General features: G+C 38.6%; 1 protein-coding gene across 1 annotated transcript in view; it reads right to left on the minus strand.

The window, feature by feature from the left end:
* The window catches only part of NAF1 (nuclear assembly factor 1 ribonucleoprotein), a 52,030-nt gene that overhangs the window by 23,040 nt on the left and 5,563 nt on the right, over positions 1–23,427 (minus strand). The window contains exons 3-4 of the mRNA XM_053583870.1: positions 6,472–6,565; positions 1,350–1,432 (exon numbers count right to left, since the gene is read on the minus strand). Coding sequence (XP_053439845.1) covers positions 1,350–1,432; positions 6,472–6,565 — 177 coding nt within the window. The remainder of the gene's footprint in view (positions 1–1,349; positions 1,433–6,471; positions 6,566–23,427) is intronic.

Genomic DNA, 23,427 nt, shown 5'->3' on the forward strand with positions numbered 1-23,427 from the left:
TGTTTTTTTCTGTAGAGACACAGAGTTTCACTTTATCACCCTCGGTAGAGTGCCGCGGTGTCACACAGCTCACAGCAACCTCCAACTCCTGGCCTTAGGTGATTCTCTTGCCTCAGCCTCCTGAGTAGCTGGGACTACAGGCGCCCGCCACAACGTCTGGCTATTTTTTGGTTGCAGTTTGGACAGGACTGGGTTTGAACCCAGCACCCTTGGTATATAGGGCCGATACCCACCACTGAGCCATAGGCACCACCCCATAGAAAGTTTCTATGTCCTCTGCTAACTGCTCAAACTGCCTACATGCTGTGGCGAGGTATGGTAGCTTATGCCTGTAATTCTAGTACTCTGGGAGGAACATTTGAACAAGAGTTTGAAACCAGCCGAGTAAGACCCCATCTCTACTAAAAATAGAAATATTAAACCAGGTGCTGTGACAGGCTCCTGTAGTCCCAGCTACTCAGGAGGCTGAAGCAGGAGGATCACTTGAGTTCAGGAGGTAGAGGTTACTGTGAGCTAGTCTGAGGTCATGACAGTCTAGCCTGCGTAACAGAGCAAGACTCTGTCTCAAACAAAACAAAACAAATACACAAAAAAACCTGCCTACATACTAAAGTGTGTTTTGCAACTCTGTAGGCTGTTCCATTAGTAAGATGTCAAGAGGGACCCAACTTTACAGTAATTTTTGTCTACATATTTATAATTCCCTTAGAATATGCTTACAGTAACACTTCACTGCTATTGCTAAAATCTTTTCTACTTGGAAAAGATTACACACTGAACTTCCACCTGGGCAAACAAAAGTCTAAATAAAAAAATGTACACACGAACCACTAGGAAAGAATTCTATACATTTGCATTTCATGATTCATGCAACAAAGAATAACAGGCAGTATTAAACCAATATACAGACAGTCACAAAGTAATGAAGGAAATCAAGAATGTATTAAAACTTGAGGGTACTGGCGGTGCCCATAGCTCAGAGGGTAGTGTGCTGGCCACATACACAGAGGCTGGAGGGTTCGAAACCAGCCCAGGCCAGCTAAAACAAAGACAATTGCAACAACAAAATTACTGGGTGCTGTGGCGGGTGCCTGTAGTCCCAGCTACTTGGGAGGCTGAGGCAAGAGAAGCCCAAGAGTTTGAGGTTGCTGTGAGCTGCGACACCATAGCACTCTACCTAGGGAGACACCTTGAGACTCTGTCTCAAAGAAAAGAAAAAAAAAACTTGAGAGTTCTAGATTTGCTCATCTACTAAAAATTAATCACTGCTTCTGAGGACAGATATGTGAGAAACCAATCAACAAAACAAAACCAGAATAATTTGTAAGATTTGAATTTTTTTGACAAACCTTTCCTGCTGCTTGCCGATCACTTTTAAAAATTACAGTCTCTTCATTAACTGGAGGTAGGTTAGTCATAGACTCAATTATTACTGAAAAATAAAACAAAATAGATCGCTTTAAAAATCTCACAGAAAATATGAATCACCCATTAAATAGTCAACAAATTCAAGCTGTGTACATTTTCTCAAGCAATTTTTACCAAAAATAGTATTAATACGTTTAGCCATAAAACTCCTGTTTTAGATGAAATTAGTCTTCTCACTCTAGAATTTTTTTCTTCAAAGCATCAATTACCTACTGACCTATGGAAAAGCTAATGGCTTCACAAAAGCATCTTCCTCTGGCAGATGAAGTAAAAGTAATAGAACACACAGTAATTTTTCCCATTATATCAAACTTTCCTCCTCAAAAAACATCAGAATTATCCCATTGGTCTAGCATAATCTTTAATTCTTTTAAGAATCACAAATACTGGGCGGCTCCTATGGCTCAAGGAGTAGGGCGCTGACCCCATATACCAGAGGTGGCAGGTTCAAACCCAGGCCCAGCCAAAAAAAAAGAATCACAAATACTGAAACTGATCTATCACAACAAAGACACACACACGCACATACTAAATTCTTAGAAAATTAGAGCAACAAGCAAGAATATTCAGCTTTATGAACCTTTCCCGCTGCTTTTGTTACCTTACACAGATAATGCCATACAGACTTAAGGAAGGAAATATTTTACCTCAGATTGTTAAAATTAATTCAAAGAATTTCTTTGGTAAGGGGCGGCGCCTGTGGCTCAGCGGGTAGGGCGCCGGCCCCATATGCCGAGGGTGGAGGGTTCAAACCCAGCCCCGGCCAAACTGCAACAAAAAAATAGCCGGGCGTTGTAGTGGGCTCCTGTAGTCCCAGCTACTTGGGAGGCTGAGTCAAGAGAATAGCCTAAGCCCAAGGATTTGGAGGTTGCTGTGAGCTGTATGACGCCACGGCACTCTAAGGTGAGACTCTGTCTCTACAAAAAAAAAAAAAAAAAGAATTTCTTTGGTATACTAATTAATTTCAATAGTACTTCTGAGTTCTATTTTTTTTTTTTTTTTTTTTGGTTTTTGGCTAGGGCTGGGTTTGAACCCGCCACTTCCGGCATATGGGACCGGTGCCCTACTCCTTGAGCCACAGGCGCCGCCCTACTTCTGAGTTCTAAAACCATACACTTTTTTTAGTTAAATCTTCTTCCGGAATAAAGGTGATGAGTAAGGACTGATAATTACAATTCATTTGCAATCATCATTTCTCCCTAACACTAATTTTAATTACATGAAAATTAAAAATCTGATCTTACATCCTCACAATGTAGAAAACAAGGATTCTGTTAACATTAGCACGTGGTCAATTCCAGTCACTCATCACCAGAACCCAGATCCCTAGGTTCCTATGCTCTTCCTATAAAACATTAGTGACTGTTTTCATAAACCCATTCTCTTCACATTAATTCTAAATGGCAGCTAGTTTCAGGTAGACGGGTACAAATAATCTTTTTTTTTTTTTTGTGGTTTTTGGCCAGGGCTGGGTTTGAACCTGCCACCTCCGGCATATGGGACCAGTGCCCTACTCCTTGAGCCACAGGTGCCGCCCAAGGGTACAAATAATCTTAAGAGTTTATACCATATATTGATAAAAATATTCAAAGTCTCTCAAACTAACACCCTGAAAGAATGAACCAGGACAAGAGCATTAATTTCATGACATCTCTCCACTTCTGTCTAGATAGATACTATCTAATTAGCCCCTTTCATCTTTAGGTTCTTATTTGAATTCATAGATTATTTTTGCCTAATGTACTACTAATACTTATGCTTTCTCTTTTTGTAATTTGTCCAAATGTTAGATGTTCTAGGCTTTCAAAACAGTGTGCAAAAGTAGCATGTGTTGATTTTGATGCACTGACTTTTTTTCCATAGGTTGAGAATTTTGGCAATCTTTTACAATGTGTGTAGTCAAGACAGTATCTCTAAAAAGTGTTCAGGTATTATATCATATACTGTACATTTATTTCCTTGAAGGTCAACAATTATGACCTAAAATTTTTCTCTGTATTTCAAGTCTAATAAATGTTCAACCCATGTAAATTAGGTGCTGCCCATAGCTCAGTGGGTAGGGCGACAGCCACATACACCGAAGCTGGTGGGTTTGAACCCAGCCTGGGCCAGCTAAAACAACGACAATTGCAACAACCAAAAAAATAGCCCGGCATGGCAGGTGCCTATAGTCCCAGCTACTAGGGAAGCTGAAGCAAGAGAATTGCTTAAGCCCAAGAGTTTGAGGTTGCTGTGAGCTATGATGTCTTGGCACTCTACCCAGGGTGACAGCTTGAGACTCTGTCTCAAAAAACAAAAAGAAATTAGTTATCTGTTTATCTATATACCATTAAATATAAGATAACTCAGAAGCTAATAAATGAAATGACTTGAGAATCATGTAAAAAGTTTTAATAATTATGATTTCTGAAAACAAGGTTTAACCTGAATTTTGATTAATAAAATGAAAAAGTATACAACTGAGGGCGGCACCTGTGGCTCAGTGAGTAGGGTGCCGGCCCCATATGCTGAGGGGGGCGGGTTCAAACCCAGCCCCGGCCAAACTGCAACAAAAAAATAGCTGGGCGTTGTGGTGGGCGCCCGCAGTCCCAGCTGCTCAGGAGGCTGAGGCAAGAGAATTGCGTAAGCCCAAAAGTTAGAGGTTGCTGTGAGCTGTGTGACGCCACGGCACTCTACCTGAGAGCGGTAGAGTGAGACTCTGTCTCTACAAAAAAAAAAAGGAAAAAAGTATACAACTGTATATATATAAATTTTTTTAAATATTGATATAGACACCATTAGAAGAAAAGCTTAAAAGATAAAGTCCCATTTCTCCTGCTAACTCATTTTATAAACTGAGCAAGTGATTCAAACTTTTCTGTGCCCCTTAGGTCCTATAAATTAAGAGGGTTAGTGAGCAATGTAGGTCCTTTCCAAGTTCTAAAATCCTATGATTTGGTCAGTGCTGACTTCAATTATCAGGTGTGTCTTGCTATGAATTAATGGTACCTACATTAACTTCAAGGCTTCTCCCAAACCTACCTTATGTTGGGGCTAAAGTAGTCTAAAATACCCACATAATCCAACAGCTTCATATTTCATGCCATTAATAACAGTAGAATATTATAGAATTTTCTAATTTATAGGTTTATAAGATAAAATCAAAGGTGGTAGGTCAATGACTCCTCCAAAGACATCTAGAATCTAAAATATATAAATATGTTGCATTTAAAAAAGAGCCTTTGCAAATGCGATTAAAGTTAAAGACCATGGTATACAGGACATTATCTTAGATTAGACAGGCTCAAGGTAAAAACATCTTCATTGTTTTTTGCAGTTTTCGGGTGGGGCCAGTGCCCTACTTCTTGAGCCACAGGCGCCGCCCCTATTTTTTTTTTAGAGCCGGTCTCACTTTGTCACACTTGGTAGAGTGCCGTGGTGTCACAGCTCATAGCAACCTCCAGCTCTTGGGCTTAGGCGATTCTCTTGCCTCAGCCTCCTGAGTAGCTAAGACTACAGGCGCCTGCCACAACACCCAGCTATTTTTGTTGCAGTTACCACTGATGTTTCAGCTGACTGAGGCGGGGTTCGAACCTGCCACCCTCGGGGCCAGCGCCCTGCCCACTGAGCCACAGGGCACTGCCCTATAAAAACATCTTAAAAGCAGAGAACCTTTGCATGGTAGCTCACTCCTGTAATCCCAGCATTCTGGGAGGCTGAGGTAGAAGGATCCCACCTATACAAGAGTGAGACCCCGTCTCTAGTAAAAACAGAAAAAAATAGCCAGGCACTGTGGCTGGCACACCTGTAGTCTCAGCTACTTGGGAAGCTGAGGCAAAAGGACTGCTTCAATGGAGGAATTTTCAGTTGCTGCGAGCTAGGCTGATGCCATGGCATACTAGCCCAGGAGACAGAGACTCCATCTCAGGGAAAAAAAAAAAAAGTAGAAAACATTTCTAGGTATAGTCAGAGGGAGACGATGGAAGAAGGGTCAGAGAAAAATGCTACTTTACTGGCTTTAAAGATGAAGGTGGAAAGCCATCAGCCAAGGGATGTGTGTAGAGTTGAGAAGCCAAAACAAGGAAACAGATTCTACCCTAGATCCTATAAAGTGAAACTTAGCCCTGTAAGATACCCTGATTTTAACCCACTGAGACCCATAGCAGGCTTAAGGCCTACGGAACTGTAAAATAATTTGGTACTATTTTTTTTTTTGTAGAGACAGAGTCTCACTGTACCGCCCTTGGGTAGAGTGTCGTGGAGTCACACGGCTCACAGCAACCTCTAACTCTTGGGCTTACGCGATTTTCTTGCCTCAGCCTCCCGAGCAGCTGGGACTACAGGCACCCGCCACAACGCCTGGCTATTTTTCTGTTGCAGTTTGGCCGGGGCTGGGTTTGAACCTGCCACCCTTGGCATATGGGGCCGGCGCCCTACTCACTGAGCCACAGGCGCTGCCCAATTTGGTACTATTTTAAGCCATTAAGTTTGTGGTAATTTGTTAAAGCAGCATTAGAAAAATAATATACTGGGTAGTGCCTGTGGTTCCGTGGGTAGGGCACTGGCCCCATATACCAAGGGTGGCGGGTTCGAAAACAGCAATGGCAGCTAAAACAGCAGTGGCAACTGCAACAAAAAATAGCCAGGCGTTGTGGCAGGCACCTGTTGTCCCAGCTACTCGGGAGGCTGATGCAAGAGAATTGCTTAAGCCCAAGAGTTGAAGTTTGCTGTGAGCTGTGATGCCACAGCACTCTACCGAGGGCGACAAAGTGAGACTGTCTCAAAAAAAAAAAGAAAGAAAGAAAACTAATATACCAAATCAAAGAAAATTCTAGAGAAATTATGTCAATAAATATAAACTTTTAAATTTCTAAACTGTGTATTATTTCTATAAGTAAAAACTGAAAAGTCTAAAAAAAAACTGAAAACACTTTCAAACTTAGTGACTATGAAATAAAGTATTATTACACACTTAAAAAAATGTACTATATAAAAGACATAATTCAAATATTAGCGTGCATGTTTAGATATAAATAATTTTTGTTAGTAAAATTATTTGCATACCTAGTTGTTCAATAATGCTTGAAACCACCCCAAGAGGCTTTAATTCAATATCTTCAGGCAGAATAATAGTGAGTTCTTCAACAGAAGGGAGTTCCTATAATACAAAAAAGCATTAATCTTCCTCCAGTTTCAACAATTTGCCTTAAAAAAAAATCAGATACATTTTCCATTTAAAATGCTATATACATCTCTAAGGATGTATCATTAAGTGCTAAAACATCTCTTTAATATTTCCCTTTTCACTGGTTGCATGGACTGCTTTCTGACAGCATTTCTTCCACCTCCAACATCTCCCCACCTAAGTGACTCAATAGGTCTATACAGTATACACCTTAAATCCTGTTAGAGTAAGTACCATTCTAGATTTTTCCAATCATACTTGAACAAGAGTTGCCCTCCTCCCTAAAATGCTATTATTAAGGCCAGGCGAGGTTTCTCACGCCTGTAATCCCAGCACTCTGGGAGGCAGAGGCAGGTAGATTGCCTGAGCTCACTGGTTCCAGATCAGCCTTAGCAAAAACAAGCTCTTTTCTCTAAAAATAGCCCTGTGTTATGGCAGGCACCTGTAGTCCCAGCTACTTGGGAGGCTGAAACAAGAGAATCAATCATCTGAACCCAAGAGTTTGAAGTTGCTGTGAACTATAACACTACAGCACTCTACCAAGGGCTACAAAGTGAACTGTCTCAAAAAAAAAAAAAAGCTATTATTAAGGAATCCAGAGACATGCTATTTGAAGAGACATAATTTGACTGATAACTATAATTTTTCCACAGAGGTTTTCTTAGCTGTTACATTACTTTTATTAATTAATTTGACCGTGATTAAATAGTAGTACATAAAAGCAGCAATCTTTTCTGGAGCTGTATGAAAAAGAAGTCAATGTCTGGCCTCTTCAGAAAAAAGGAAAAGAAAAAGAAATTGAATTCTTGGAAACAATATAGGTTTCAGCCTATAAAAGCTGTGAAGACGTTGGCTGATACCTTCTCTATCTAGGTTAAAAAATAAATTTCTTTATACATAAAGATTTCTCTTTTCTGACCCAGCTACAAACTGAAACTCAGTTGCTATAGAAACTAGATATTGAAGTAGAGATGAAGTTGAAGAGAAATCTAAGAATAAAACTCACCATAGCTTTTAGATTAAATAAACAGAAGTTTCTGTTTTGACTCTTCTCAAGGGATACTAAGTCTCAAAAGTCTTGAAAGTAGAAAGACCCTCTCAATGGCATGTCAGGAATTAATTTGGGAGGGTAACTTTTGGAGAAATGTTGGAAGAGATGGTAAACTTAAATAATACAAAGTGTACTGCAGATGAATGTATCACGGGTAATCACATTCCCCCTATGGGAACTTTAAGGGTTTTTTTGAGACAGTCTCACTTTGTTGCCCTCTGTAGAGTGCTGTAGCATCATAGCTCACACCAACATCAAACTCTTGGGCTCAAGCAATTCTCTTGCCTCAGCCTCCCAAGAAGCTGGGACTATGGGCACCTGACACAATGCCCAGCTATTTTTAGACACAAAGTCTCGCTCTTACTCAGGCTGGTCTAGAACCTGTGAGCTCAGGCAATCCATCCACCTTGGCCTCCCACGGCCTCCCACTGTGCTAGGATTACAGGAGGGAGCTTCCACACCCAGCCTTAAATTAGGTTTTTAACAACATCATTTAACCAGTTAATAAGCAGTCATCTAAAATATACTTTGTTTCTGTGACATGCTATATTCTGATAAAAGATTACTTATAAAGAGTCACACTAAGGGTCTCAATCAACTTGATACACAAGGAAGTGACTTGCCTCTGTACAGTTACTCTGTATGATTTTAGAGGAAATAATTTATCTCTCAGAATTCTTTTGTGTGCTTCTAAGGAGAGGGCAACTACTTGCTGGTTAACATATTAAACAAGAAAACCTTCCTCTTGGCAAGACCATGGGTTGAAAGTGGCCCACATGTATTAGAATAGATAAGGGAATTCAGCTGTTAGAACAAGCTGTTAGAGAACATCAGACATGGAATGGGCCTTTTAAAAGAAGTTCTTGGCTAAAGAAAACCCCCCACCTTGTTAAATTTAAGACCAGAGAACTATAATGTTGGGTGATTCCAGAAAAAGAGGGCTTTAATGATATTTGGAGGGCAACTGTGAGATGAGTCATACCATGATTCTAATTTCCAGAAAGAGGCACCTCTTACCAGTAGGGAATGACATTTGCTAACACAGAAGTCAACAATGTAGCCAATTCCTATGTCTGAAAACAAGGTATAAAAAAGTGATAAAATGTGTTCCAATGCCTAGAGAAATCAGAGCAAAAATTGTCATTACTTTTGAAGATTACAATAAAGCCAACTGCTTAAATAAAGTCAGAGTACATAGGTAGAATAAAAAGTAGGGAGGTCTCCAAGAGATAAAATGCTGTTATGGAGGTCTCCAAGAGATAAAATGCTGTTATATTTGTGAAAACCTCTAAAGTAGGTGGGAGGGAAGACCATATGCCCCAAATCAATGTTATTCTCAAATAAGTAAGTGCTGCAGAGGCTTTAAGTTTCTTATCTTCTATCACTAGGAATAAAGATCCATGTAACATAATCTTTATGCTTTGATACAAACCTAAACTTTGATACTGTTATTGTTATTATTACTTCTTTAAAACATGGAAGTAACACATGTTGCTCTTTTTTAAAAAGGAACAACTCAAGTAATACAAATTCTCCTACCCTATTTCTTTCAACCACTCAATTCCAAGCTCCACAGAGAGCTACTGTTAACAGTCTGTGTATCTTTCAAATACATAAGACTATGCAGATACAAACTTTACATTTCTAATTTTAAAATATTTTTACTTGAATAAAATATCCATACTGGGGGCAGCGCCTGTGGCTCCAAGGAGTAGGGTACCCACCCCATATACTGGAGGTAGTGGGTTCAAACCTGGCCCCAGCCAAAAACTGCAAAAAAAAAAAAATATATATATATATATATACACATATATCCATCCATATATGTATGGATATATGTATATATCCATATTGGAATGCAACATACCCTTTTTACTGATCCTGCACATATTTTCTATACCACAACATAAACATAAATCTAGTTTTATTTAAACACTTATAACATTCCACTATATAGGTATACTACAATTTAATACACTACTTATCCAACACAACATTTATCTGCCCTTTTAAAATTTCCGCTATTACACATGATGATGCAACAAACATTCTTTTACATATATCTTTGGGTAACTCCTGAGATAAACTATTTTCAGGGGTCCTGCTAGATGAAAAGGCAAGAATGAATATGTTAAAGTTAGACAGATACCACTAAATTTCCTTTCAAAAATGTTACATCAGGCTCGGCGCCTTTAGTTCAGTGGTGAGGACACCAGCCACATAACACCAGAGCTGGAAACAACTACAACCAAGGCCTACAAACAACTACAACCAAAAAATAGCCGGGCATTGTGGCAGGTGCCTATAGTCCCAGCTACTTGGGAGGCTGAGGCAAGAGAATCACTTAAGCCAAAGAGTTTGAGGTTGCTGTGAGCTGTGACACACAGCACTACCAAAGTCAACAAAGTGAAACTTTGTCTCAAAAAAAAAAAAAAAGAAAAAAAATGGCATCAATTCCCATGTCCAAAAACAATGCATAAGAGATTTTCCCACACACTTGCCATTACTGAGAAGTTAAATATATATCTGTGTGTGTGTGTGTAAATGGTGTGTGTAGGTAAAATTTATTTTGAGAAGGGGCTATATTGTTCTGTTGCCCAGGACAAACTTCTAGGCTCAAAGCACACGCCCAGTTTGAGAAGTAAACTTTAAACTTTAAATATTTGGCAATCTTCTACACAGCTATGATTTAATAATAAAATAAAATAAAACATTTGGCGATCTGATAGGTATGAAATAGTACCTTGCTTTAATTTAAATTTCTTCACTAATAAGGAAGACTGAAAATCCTTGCATATGTCTTGGCCATTTTTATATGTTGATGAACTGTTTGTGTAAGTAAAACTTTACACATATTTGGAGGGTTTATCTTTTATTAGTTTATAAGAGCACTTCGGATTTTTAAGGATATTTATCCTTTATCAAATGTAGCAAATATTCACTCCCTTAGTTCCCAGAATGCTTTTTAGCATTTAAAAGCTAAATGGGCTCAGTGCTCATAGCACCGTGGTTATGGCACCGGCCACATACTGGCTGTTGGGTACAAACCTGGCCAGAGCCAGCTAAGCAACGATGACAACTCCAACAGAAAAATAGCTGGGCATTGTGGTGGGTGCCTATAGTCCCAGCTACTTGGGAAGCTGAGGCAAGAGAATCGCTTAAGCCCAAGAGTTTGAGATTGCTGTGAGCTATGATGCCATGGAACTCTACTAAGGGCAACATAGTAAGACTCTGTCTCAAAAAAAGATAAAAGCTGTTTAATGAAATTAGCCTAATGTGGTGGCCCACATCTGTAGTCCCAGCAACTTGGGAGGTTGGGAGCTTGAGGCATGTAGATTATGAGTCCAGGAGTTCAAGGCTGCAGTGAAGTATGATTCAAGATTGCAGTAAGGTATGATCACACCACTGCATTCCAAGCTTCAGTGCTTCCACTGAAGGAAAAAACAAAAACAAAAACTTGCATTATATTTAGAAAGGCCTTTCCTAAACCACAATCATTTCAAAAATACACTGATGTTTTCTTTGCTTTTCTAGTTTTATTTTTAATAGTTACATATTTGATCTACTCACAAGTTTATTCTTATAAAGGCACAAATTGGTTTTATATTTATCCATATTTCTAACCAGCTACCCCTACATGTTGTAGAATAATCCACCTTTCCTCCACTGATCTGAAAAACAAACTTTAACATATACTAAATGCACTTATAGATATTTTTTTAATTGAAATCTACATTCAATTTCACTAATGTGTTTCCGTATCAGTATTAAACGACTGGAGCTGTCACGACACACTTTATTAATAATCTGGGAAGAAGGACTAGTTCCCCTATCCACTCCATGGCAATATTTTTTCCCTTGGAGTTTTCTAACTGCCTTCATATGTTTATTTTAATACATAAACTTTAGAATCATTTTGTCATATTTGTGTTGCTAGTATTGATGTAGATCACCTTTCCTTTAATTACAGTTGTCTCACATAAGTGCTTAGGCTTATTCCAAGCTAATTTTAAACATTACTTGCTATTATAAATTCCTGTTTGCTTAATACATTTTGTACCTATTATAAATGAATTATTTATAGGGCATTATTTGAACACAAGAAACCATCATGTTGAAACTTATTTCTAGTGATTTTCTCATTTCTTTACTATATGGCCATTATTTTCAAAAAAATATGTTGCCCTCCTTTTCAACATTACTATACCGTATTTTTCACTTTTGAAATGATACTGGTTGGTATTTCCAGAATCTCCAGTGTTAAGCATTTATGATGGCAACGGGCATGACTTCTAGTAGGAATATTTCAAATGCTAAACATAATGATACCTTCTGACTGGAATTTCTTTTTAATAAGATTAAAAAATTATCCATCTATTCCTATTTTATAAGTTTTCCTTTTTTTTGAGACAGAGCCTCAAGCTGTCACCCTCGGTAGAGTGCCGTAGCATCACGGCTCACAGCAACCTCCAACTCCTGGGCTTAAGCAATTCTCTTGCCTCAGCCTCCCAAGTAGCTGGGACTAAAGGTGCCGGCCACAACGCCTGTATATTTTTGGTTGTAGTTGTCATTGTTGTTTGCCAGCCCCGGGCTGGATTCAAACCTGCCAGCTCTGGTGTATGTGGCTGGTGCCTTGGCCACTTGAGCTACAGGTGCAGCCTTTGTAAGTTTTCTAAAAATCAGAAATGACCATCGAACTTTATCATTTCTTTTCATCATTTTGAGACTGTAACTTAATTTCCTGTAAGTTGATCAGCTCCGTCTAGAGCAGGGGTCCTCAAACTTTTTAAACAGGGGGCCAGTTCACTGTCCCTCAGACCACTGGAGGGCCCGACTATAGTTTAAAAAAAAAAAAAAAAAAAACTATGAACAAATTCCTATGCACATTGCACAAATCTTATTTTGAATTCAAAAAAACAAAACGGGAACAAAGACAATATTTAAAATGAAGAACAACTAAAGTTATATCAACAAACTTACCAGTATTTCAAGGGGAACTATGGGACTGCTTTCGGCTAATGAGATGGTCAATGTCTGGTTCCATATTTGTCACTGCTAGTTGTAACAAGTGATGCAAGTGTGCATCAGTTATTCCTGAGACTGAGACGAGGAGTTGAAAGAGAGAGAGAGAGAGAGAGGAGAGAGGAGGGGAGTTGGAGAGTGCCGCACACATTCCACACATGCACACTGTAGCAGGATAGGCAGAGGTGTCAAAAACACCCGGAGGGCCGGATCAATGTCCTCGGCGGGCTGCATGTGGCCCGTGGGCCGTAGTTTGAGGACCCCTGGTCTAGAGGGTCTGATGAAGTCCTGATGCTCTGCTCTCAGAAGTACCATGATAGATACCCAGCATGAAGAAGGGAAGATACACACAACTATGATATTCAATGAGCAGAACTCACATTTATGGTCAAAAACAGAGTCTAGCAGACACCTTAATTCCTGTTGCTACTTTTTTCCTGACCTATGTATTATAAGAACAATGAAAAGTTTTTCCTACAAATGAGAAAGATCTGATTTCATACAGAAAAAAATAGACATACATACTGTTGTGATCACCACACATTTGCGATTCCTATTCAGTGACCCTAGTACCTTGTAACAGTATTGTACACGGTTTCCTAAACATTCCTAAAAAAGCCCAGTGAAGGCACTAAGTTGTCTCTTGATAGTAACAGATCTACCCATAAAAGTGATGTGCATGTAACATCCCATATATTCTACTGAGCACAGAAGGTATATGAAGAACTCAATATGTTTATAAAACATGTAAAAAACATGTGAAACCAGCCTGGTACAGTAAGTTGAGAGATTGATATGCAGTTTGCCTTTGGAAGTACAGTTAAATCACAGCAGTACACATTTATTTTGATAATAGTAGATATTTGGGGGACTGAATTAAGGAAAAATAGATCTATTTTAAATAATCATGCTTAGGGAAAATAATCATTTTGAGTGGGAAAAATATCTCAAACTCTATCAACAAGAATTCACCTAAGAGCCATGTTTTCCACAAAAATTTCTGGCAGGTTTAAAGAGACAAACTTTAGTGAGTTCAAAGGACAGATCTCTAGAAGGTTCAAAGGGGAAGTTCCTTGGACCGCCAAATCAAAGGGACAAAATACAAGTATGATTCTGTCTTCACATATGGATGCCAAATGTCACTGACTCTTCCCTATCTACTAAATCTAAAGTACTACATCACTACTAACAGCCTAGTCATTCTTTATCAATGATCTCACCGATTTTCTTTTTTCTAAATACATTATTATCCAACATTTTACTTAATGTCCATTTCCCTAATGAAACAATAAATGCAACCATAACTAGCACCTGGTTAGCCTTTATTGTTGCTGTAGTACCCCAAAAGACAGCTAGCACATAGTAGATATCTAGTATATATTAATTAAATGAACTGACCTACCTCATCAGTCCAAGCTAAACAAAAAACTCAGAAGTCACTGTCTTCTTCAGGCATAGCAAAAATCAGATAATGAAAATATAATTCAATATATAATCCTCAAGGAATGAAAAAGACTTGAATCCAAACTTCTCGAAAATAAAAAGGGCAGGCTTCCGAGCTTAACTATCTAGAACCGATGCATAGATACATCTGGTTTGTAGCAGCAAACATTATGATAATATTAGATTAACACCTGACTCTGATAACACAGCAGTTGTCCTTAGCATGATGATGATGAATAAACCTCCTCAGTCACACAATCCACTTTAAGGAAATAAAAATCAATCATTCTGCTTTTCCATGTAGGGGGAAAGGATATGCACATGTAACATAGAGAAGAAACACACAGACACACTCTAATAAGGAGAAATGGCCAGAACACATTCCAAGAGACACTACCATTTTGACACTGCACAAAGGATAGAAAAAGTCGTTAAGTAAAAGACACACTGACAAACTGAAAAAATAGAAAGTCAAAGTGAGGTGAGAGCCTTGGATAGAAAAACCTTCTTCACCACAGAGTAAGCAAAAATCAAGTATACTAAAAATAAAAGAAGGTGATATAAAGCAGGTTAAGAAGATTAATGTATGAGCCTAGATTACCCTACAACCCTTGAGAAAAGGATGAGTGGATGTGAGACTAGCCTATATCACAAAATCCCAAGACCAGAGATGTTGGTGCGGATGTGGAGAAAAGGGAACACTTTTGCACTGCTGGTGGGAATGCAAATTAATACATACCTTTTGGAAAGAGATATGGAGAACACTTAGAGATCTAAAAATAGATCTGCCTGTAATCCCTCTACTGGGCATATACCCAGAAGACCAAAAATTACATAACAAAGATATTTGTACCAGAATGTTTATTGCAGCCCAATTCATAATTACTAAGTCATGGAAGAAGCCCAAGTGCCCATCGATCCACGAATGGATTAATAAATTGTGGTATATGTACACCATGGAATATTATGCAGCCTTAAAAAAGATGGAGACTTTACCTCTTTCATGTTTATATGGATGGAGCTGGAACATATTCTTCTTAGTAAAGTATCTCAGGAATGGAAGAAAAAGTACCCAATGTACTCAGCCCTCTATGAAACTAATTTAGGGTTTTCACATGAAAGCTATAACCCAGTTACAACCTAAGAATAGGGGGAAGGGGGAAAGGGAGGGGAGGGAGGGGGGAGGTGGGTAGAGGGAAGGGGATTGGTGGGATTACACCAGTGGTGCATCTTACAAGGGTATATGTGAAACTTGGTAAACGGTCTGTGAAGCTAGTGAATGATGCCCCATGATCATATCAATGTACACAGCTATGATTTAATAAAAAAAAAAAAAAGAAAAAATAAATAAATATTCATATCCTTCAATTAAATCATCACAATTTTCTGTAATAATCATTGTTGGAATCCAGATGCAGTTACTATTCATTGAGTACCCTCAATCTACTTAGAAACCAGAGGCTTTGCTCCCATTTAGATGATGATAATAAAGGCTAAATACATTGGAAAAAATAAATAAAATAAATTTAACTAAAATTAAATCAAATTAAAAATTTGGTCTTCTAGCCACATTTCAAGAGCTCAAAAGCTACAGTACTAAAATGGCATCGGTAGAGACATTTCCATCAATGCAGAAAGATCTATGGCTTTCTATTCTCACACATCAAAGGAACAATCCCTTACAAAACATATAGCCAGGTATTAATAGCATCAATGTATTTCTAGTCATTAATACAGGCATAATTTTAAGACCACATTAGAATAGCATGTACCAGGCTGCCCCTGTGGCTCAAAGGAGTGGGGTGCCAGCCCCATATGTTGGAGGTGGCGGGTTCAAACCCAGCCCTGGCCAAAACCTGCAAATAAAAGGAATAGCATGTACCATATTACTATGTAGTCTTAATGCTAGCCTCAATACTCCAATTGGGAAATAAAGATTTATAATAAATCTTTATTTTCATCTTGGTTCCTAAAAGAAAAAAATGAAACTAAAAGCCTGTTTTGGATTTACATTATCTGCAATTACAGATAAATATCTATGCCATATAAAATTAATGTTAAAATGTTAACTGACTCAAAAAGAGAAGTACCGATAGTTTTTCTGGACATATTCAATACTTTTACATATAACAACAAAGTGTACACAAAGAAAAAACAAAAATACTTCATTCACATCGCCAACAAATGAAAAGGCTGTGTGGAAATAAAAATTCCCAGACATATCATAGTATTTGGCAAATGAACTAAAATCCAACATATGAAAAAAACACAATCATTCATTTCCCACACACTCCACCGTTCCAAGTCAAATACTTAATTAAAGAAGAAATATGATCCAAACACAGCTTTTTTAAAAAAGCTTACATAAGATGATATATTCACCCTTCACCCTGAAAAAAACATGCTACATTATTATTATTCAGAAACTAAATAATCAAAAAGTTTAAGTGACCAAATTCCAATATAGCTGTGCACATTTGCACAGATACTAAAAACAGGGCAGTCTGAAATATACCCATTACCAGTTCTCAATCTGCTTCTCCTAACTTACAAGACCTCAGGCTTTCTTTCTGGTATCAGTTTTCTAATTTTCAAAAAGAAAACTGAGCAAAAGTTCTAAATAGTAGCACATATACAAATGGCCAATAACACAATTTTTAAAAATGTTCAACTGCAAGTAATCAAAATGACAGCACATTAATACAGAAACTACATACCAATCTGCGGTAACAGATACTCGTAACTATGGCATCAAAGAAATACAAGAGCCTAACCAGACTTCTGAAATATCCACAAAAAAACACTTTTTATCTGTGTTTTAATGGTATTATTATGGTTCCTTAAAAATCTGTATGGCCTACCAGGTTATCCAATTAAGCTAAATATTCAAATGAGTAGCAAATAATAATAAAAATCTCTCCAGGTAAAATTAAATATATACTTATATTTAAAACTCAGTCAAAAAATGGGTATCTAAAACTTCCAGGGCAAAAGTGGAAGAAGCTAATGTGTCAAAAGTGGCCCACTGCAAAGGGGGCACTCATATTTCATGATGGCCTTGACTTTACTAGTTCTTTGAAATCTTATTATTGGGCAAGAAAAAAAATCAGTAGTTTGATGATCTTCTAAGGCAAAATTATATTTAAAAAAACTTGAACTGGATTTTCATCACTCACAAATATAGGAAAAGGGCAGCAGAGGATGGAGAAGGAAGGAATCAAACATTCCAAATGGAAAGTAATTCTTTTTGGTAGTCTGGGGAGAATTGAGAAAAGTGAGGAAGGTGGAATGAAATTACCTGACCACTTTTCTCACAATAACTAAGAACAGAGGACATGCACGTGGCAGCCAATTACCTGATGCTATTAGGTGAGCCTTCACTTTTCAGATATGGTTGGAAAGTAGGATCCAATCCCTGGAGTACTGAGAGTCATGACTGAATTTTTTTTTTTTTCCTATAGCTGGTAAAACATATTGGAAAAAAAAGTGGATTAGCTCTATACACTTTGTGTCAACTATGACCATATTTAACATTTAGTCTAATTCATCATGTTCTCCAAGGAAAGTAATTTTAAAGTTTCCATGGAATTCAGATAGGATTATTTATCACCACTAAGCATTAATGTCCTCATTAATTACCCTATTATATATGAGACTAAGACTAGCCCATTAAGTATTTTTACTAAAAAATGAATATCAACCTTTCTTTGAAGTATCTTTAATATATTTTTTAAATGAATATATTCTCATCCTTGTTTTTCTCTAGAATTACCGTCACAGAAACAAAATACATAAAAACACCTTCAAAAATTCATGCATATAAAACAGAAATAAAATTATACTTCAACTCAATAAGGAAAATTATCTCCAACAATATAGCTCTATGCATACTTTTTATGTTGAGGATTCCATATTTCATCAACTCTACATAAAACACTGATTTTACATATGACTAAGATAAAAGTACTACCAAGTAAAACGCCACGGATTATCAGATCAACTTTTTAGGAAATGTTAAAAGGTGGAAAAAGGAGTATTCATTTTAGAATTGACAATATTAGCTGTATGGAATGAATGAACATACTGAGCCCCTTCTATGTAAACAATACTGGGAACACAACTATCTTGTAACAGACTTGGTCCTTTCCTTGGGAAAGTTCACATGTTCTTCACTTATCACCTTCCTGTGTCACCTTTCCAAACCATCTTTCAATCCCATGAGACCTTCCTTGAACACTGCTGTGCAATTTATCTCCCGTTGCACTCAATCCTATGTCTCCTTGTATACAGTACCACCCATCTGATATTCTGTCATGAGTTCTCTGCTGTTACCACTCTCTACCTACATTCCTCTTCAACAGACATTTGTCTTTATCCTCTAAATAATAAGCAGAATTCACTTATTAAAATCTGAATAATGGGAGAGTCTAAAAAATGGAACTGTTTCTAGGTAATAAGAATTATATATATGTACACGCACGATGTATATGGATACTATACTGAATGCAACAGTATTTGAAGTTTAAGAAATCATTCCTTCCTTGTATAAAACTTATTGAAATAATTTTTATACAAGGAAGTATAAAATGTTAACTTTTTAAAAAACCTGAGTACTGGGCGGCGCCTGTGGCTCAGTGAGTAGGGCGCCGGCCCCCTATACCGAGGGTGGCAGGTTCAAACCCAGCCCTGGACAAACTGCAACAAAAAAATAGCTGGGCGATGTGGCGGGCGCCTGTAGTCCCAGCTACTCGGGAGGCTGAGGCAGGAGAATCGCCTAAGCCCAGGAGTACGAGGTTGCTGTGAGCTGTGTGAGGCCACAGCACTCTACCGAGGGCAATAAAGTGAAACTCTGTCTCTACAAAAAAAAAAACCTGAGTACTGTTTTTGAAGAACGTCAAATACACATAAATGAAAAACTACCTCCTTTGAAGGATATAAGCCAATACTTAAGTATCAAGCATTTTGACAAAAATGTTAATGTGCTATAATTCCAATTATACCTATAGAGATAAAAAGCTTAAGTTGTAAGAGGCCTGTATTTAAGACAAAACTTATAAACCAAGTTAGGCCTTGAAAACAATAATTCAGTCATTATTTATTAAGTACAGACTAAGGTGTAATAAAATTTCATAAATGATGGAAGATCGAACAGATATGAAATATTTATCTGCAATGTCTAACTTCTTGAGGTACCCCAGATATTTGCACCCTTTCATCACATTATATTTTAGAATGTGTCTACAACGTCAGAATCAGAAAGAGAAGACAGTGTGCTTAACCTAACTACAAACTGCATTTCTCTTATAATATAAAACAAGCAGTCTCCAAATTATGAAGGCTAAATTTCTCCAAGAACTGCCTATAGGACTGAATTGATTAAAGTATTACCAATTTCTGATACCCATGAACACTGTACTCATCACTTTAAAATATTATGTGAAGCCTTCAGATTTTGAGAAAAGAAAGCAATGGGCACTAATTATAAAACTCATTTCTAATTAAGTCATAATGTTTTATGACCCCACATTTTAAATTGCATTTGAGGTATGTGAATACAGATTTCAGAGCATAAAGTGCTATGAAAATTTTTCAAAAAGAACCTAATACTGCAATTCATTGAAATACTAAATAAATTTTACATAGTTTAACATAGTTCCAAAGCTATAAAATGTATGCTGCTTTACAGTTACTGTGGAGGTTATATATAAATCTTCTCAGCATTAAAGAAGGGTTTATGTTTAAAAGAATAATTCTACTTGGTTAAATTTCATATAAGGCATAATTGTGACATTATGAAGAGACAATTAAGACCCACTTTTTTCAATGTCCCTTTCAACTAATTCCTTTTTCTTTCTCTCTCTTCCCCTTAACCATACCCTTACTTTAAAAAAAAACAAAACAAACACTGGCTTATAACCACATAGTCTTGGGATGAAAATGTGGTTAGAAGCCAATTTTTAAAAACTGCATCTTTTTTTTTTTTTTTTTTTTTTTTTGTAGAGACAGAGTCTCACTGTACCGCCCTCTGGTAGAGTGCCGTGGCGTCACACGGCTCACAGCAACCTCTAACTCTTGGGCTTACGTGATTCTCTTGCCTCAGCCTCCCGAGCAGCTGAGACTACAGGCGCCCGCCACAACGCCCGGCTATAAAAACTGCATCTTTTTAAGGTTTAATTTTGAAAGAGCAATCACAAAGTTACCTCACCGCTGCTCCAGTATACCTATAACTAAAGATCTGCATGGTAGTTAGATTACCAGGATCTACCATTCTATAATGGGTAAGATTTAAAGATATAGACTTAGAGAAGCAAACATCCCTTCCTAAGGAGCAGATAAAATGGAGGTAAAAATTAGGCTCAGCAAGCCTGAAAGACAACAGGAAATTGCCTAGAAGATGACACAGTTTAGAAAGAGGCTAGACAAAAATCTGGCTTAAATTGGACATGTCTATGTCCTAGAGACATCTGCAGATTCAGCGCAAAAATCTCAAGTTGTTTTTAATTATTTGGTACATTTTAATGTATGTATAACTTTTAGCAGCAGCAACATGGACAGAATAGTCCATTAAGCGCGGCACCTGTGGCTCAGTGAGTAGGGCACCAGCCCCATATACCAAGAGTGGTGGTTTCAAACCCGGCCCCAGCCAAACTGCAACAAAAAAATAGTCGGGCGTTGTGGTGGACACCTGTAGTCCCAGCTACTGGGGGGGCTAAGGTAAGAGAATCGCTTAAAGCCCAAGAGCTGGAGGTTGCTGTAAGCTGTGACTCCACAGCACTCTACTGAGGGTGACAGAGTAAGAGTCTACCTCTTAAAAAAAAACAAAAGAGTAGTCCATTAAATTTCATTCTTCAGAATTTCATTGGGTAATTAAATTAACAGAACACAGAGGGGTAGCAGGTCCATCTGGCTAAGATATACAACCCCTGCTGCTGAGAGTTCAAGTGCTCTGTCAGGATAATGGCCACACCTTCTAGAGCCAGCTGTGACAAAAGATGAGACATTTCCCTGGAGGAGTGGATTGTCATTTTCCTGAAAATAAAAACAAAAAACAAATAAATCTAAGCTAAGTAACAGAAATGTCCCAAAAGTGAGGCAACAAATATAACACTAATTAGTCAGTCCAGGAGGAAGCTAAAAGTAAGATACTAAAGAGCCAATGGCACAGAAATCCATGTACAAACTAGAAGTAAAAAGATCTATTGGTAAACAGGTGTAGCCAGTTAGTAAAGAAGGAATAAAAAGACATTCAGAGAACTATGAGACTCCCCAAGAGGCACATATAAGAAACAGCATGACCCGCTCTACTACCTGGCTTAGTTTCCAGGGGCTTTCCAACCTGGTTAAGTTTACAGTAAATCTCCCTGTTCTAGAAATAATGTTCCTCACAATGACAGGCATCCAACATAAGTCACATACGTACGATAGCCACTTCCAAGTATGCCTCTTTCCCTTTATAGCAGTGGTTCTCAACCTTCCTAATGCCGTGGCCCTTTAATACAGTTCCTGTGGGTCATAACCCACAGGTTGACAACCGCTGCTCTATATGGTCTACCAAGCATCCCCTTCTGGAAGGTGCATGTCTGCAAGCCACCCTTTCCTGAGAACCTATTCCATGTGGTTGAACAGGGCCCCAGCCTCCTCCTGATGCGCCACACGCGCGCACACTCACACACACATACAGTCCTTCCTGTTAAATGTCTCTTACGCATACCACCCTCTCGCACTAGCCTTGTGCTCTTTTTAAGTGCTCACTCTCCTACACATGGTCTCCTCACACTCTTTCCTACACATGCCCACACAAACCAGAGTGATTGTGTGACTCATGCCCAAGCAATCCAAATACCCATTCCACGAGCATCAATGACTTGTTCAAGGCTATGAACCAAGGCCCGGTAAATCAGTAAAAGTCAGAAGTCAAAGGGCTTTTAAGTATGAAATTGCCTGCCCTAATGAAAGATGGAGAAAGAAAATGAGTCCTAAAGATACGGAGTACTTGTGACTATACCATCCCTGGTATTCAGGACCAAGCTATTCCTTTCCCTTGAACTTCCAAGTTGAAACCCTTAAGGAGTCCACTAAATTCTTTCAGAGTCCTAAGTTGGAGGTTTAGGGCAGACTAAGGAACTCACCATTCTTGTACCTATCTTAGCATAGAGGTTTGAGAACTAGGAACTTCTAATAAGTTTCCTTCCAAATTTTATAAATATAAAATAAAATAAATAGCTAACCAATAACCCAAAATGAAAAAATAAAAACTGCTTCTTCCCAGCTACTCGGGAGGCTAAGGCAAGAGAATCGCTTAAGCCCAGGAGTTGGAGGTTGCTGTGAGCTATGTGATGCCATGGCACTCTACCGAGGGCCATAAAGTGAGACTCTGTCTCTACAAAAAAAAAAAAAAGAAAACAACAACTGCTTCTTTTTTTTTTTTTTTGTAGAGACAGAGTCTCACTGTACCGCCCTCCGGTAGAGTGCCGTGGCGTCACACGGCTCACAGCAACCTCTAACTCCTGGGCTTAAGCAATTCTCTTGCCTCAGCCTCCGGAGTAGCTGGGACTACAGGCGCCCGCCACAAGGCCCAGCTATTTTTCTATTGCAGTTCACCGGGGTCAGGTTTGAACCTGCCACCCTTGGTATATGGGGCCAGCGCCCTACTCACTGAGCCACAGGCACCGCCCCATCCTAAAGATCTCTTAAAACTGCTGTTAAAAAAAAAAAAAAAAAACAGGGTGGTGCCTGTGGCTCAGTCGGTAGGGCGCCGGCCCCATATACCGAGGGTGGCGGGTTCAAACCCGGCCCCGGCCAAACTGCAACCAAAAAATAGCCGGGCATTGTGGCAGGCGCTTGTAGTCCCAGCTACTCCGGAGGCTGAGGCAAGAGAATCGCTTAAGCCCAGGAGTTGGAGGTTGCTGTGAGCTGTGTGAGGCCATGGCACTCTACCGAGGGCCATAAAGTGAGACTCTGTCTCTACAAAAAAAAAAAAACAGACCAGCCTATTGTTCTAAGTTTTAAAAGCAAACATAATTTCCCAACAAAAGTAGAATTTTCTGAGTCAAACACAATTCAAAAGCACTTTTAGGGGTGGCGCCTGTGGCTCAGTGGGTAAGGCGCCAGCCACATACATAGGGGATGGGGGCTGGTGGATTTGAACTCAGCCCTGGCTGCCAAAACAGCAATGACAACTTCATCAACCAAAAAAAGCCAGACATCGTGGCCGGCACCTGAGGCTGAGGCAAGAGACTTGCTTAAGACCAAGGGTTGGAGGTTGCTGTGAGCTGTGACACTATAGCACTCTAGCGAGGGCAACAAAGTAAAACTCTGT

The sequence above is a fragment of the Nycticebus coucang genome, chromosome 1, assembly GCF_027406575.1.
Source record: "Nycticebus coucang isolate mNycCou1 chromosome 1, mNycCou1.pri, whole genome shotgun sequence".
NCBI lineage: Eukaryota > Metazoa > Chordata > Mammalia > Primates > Lorisidae > Nycticebus > Nycticebus coucang.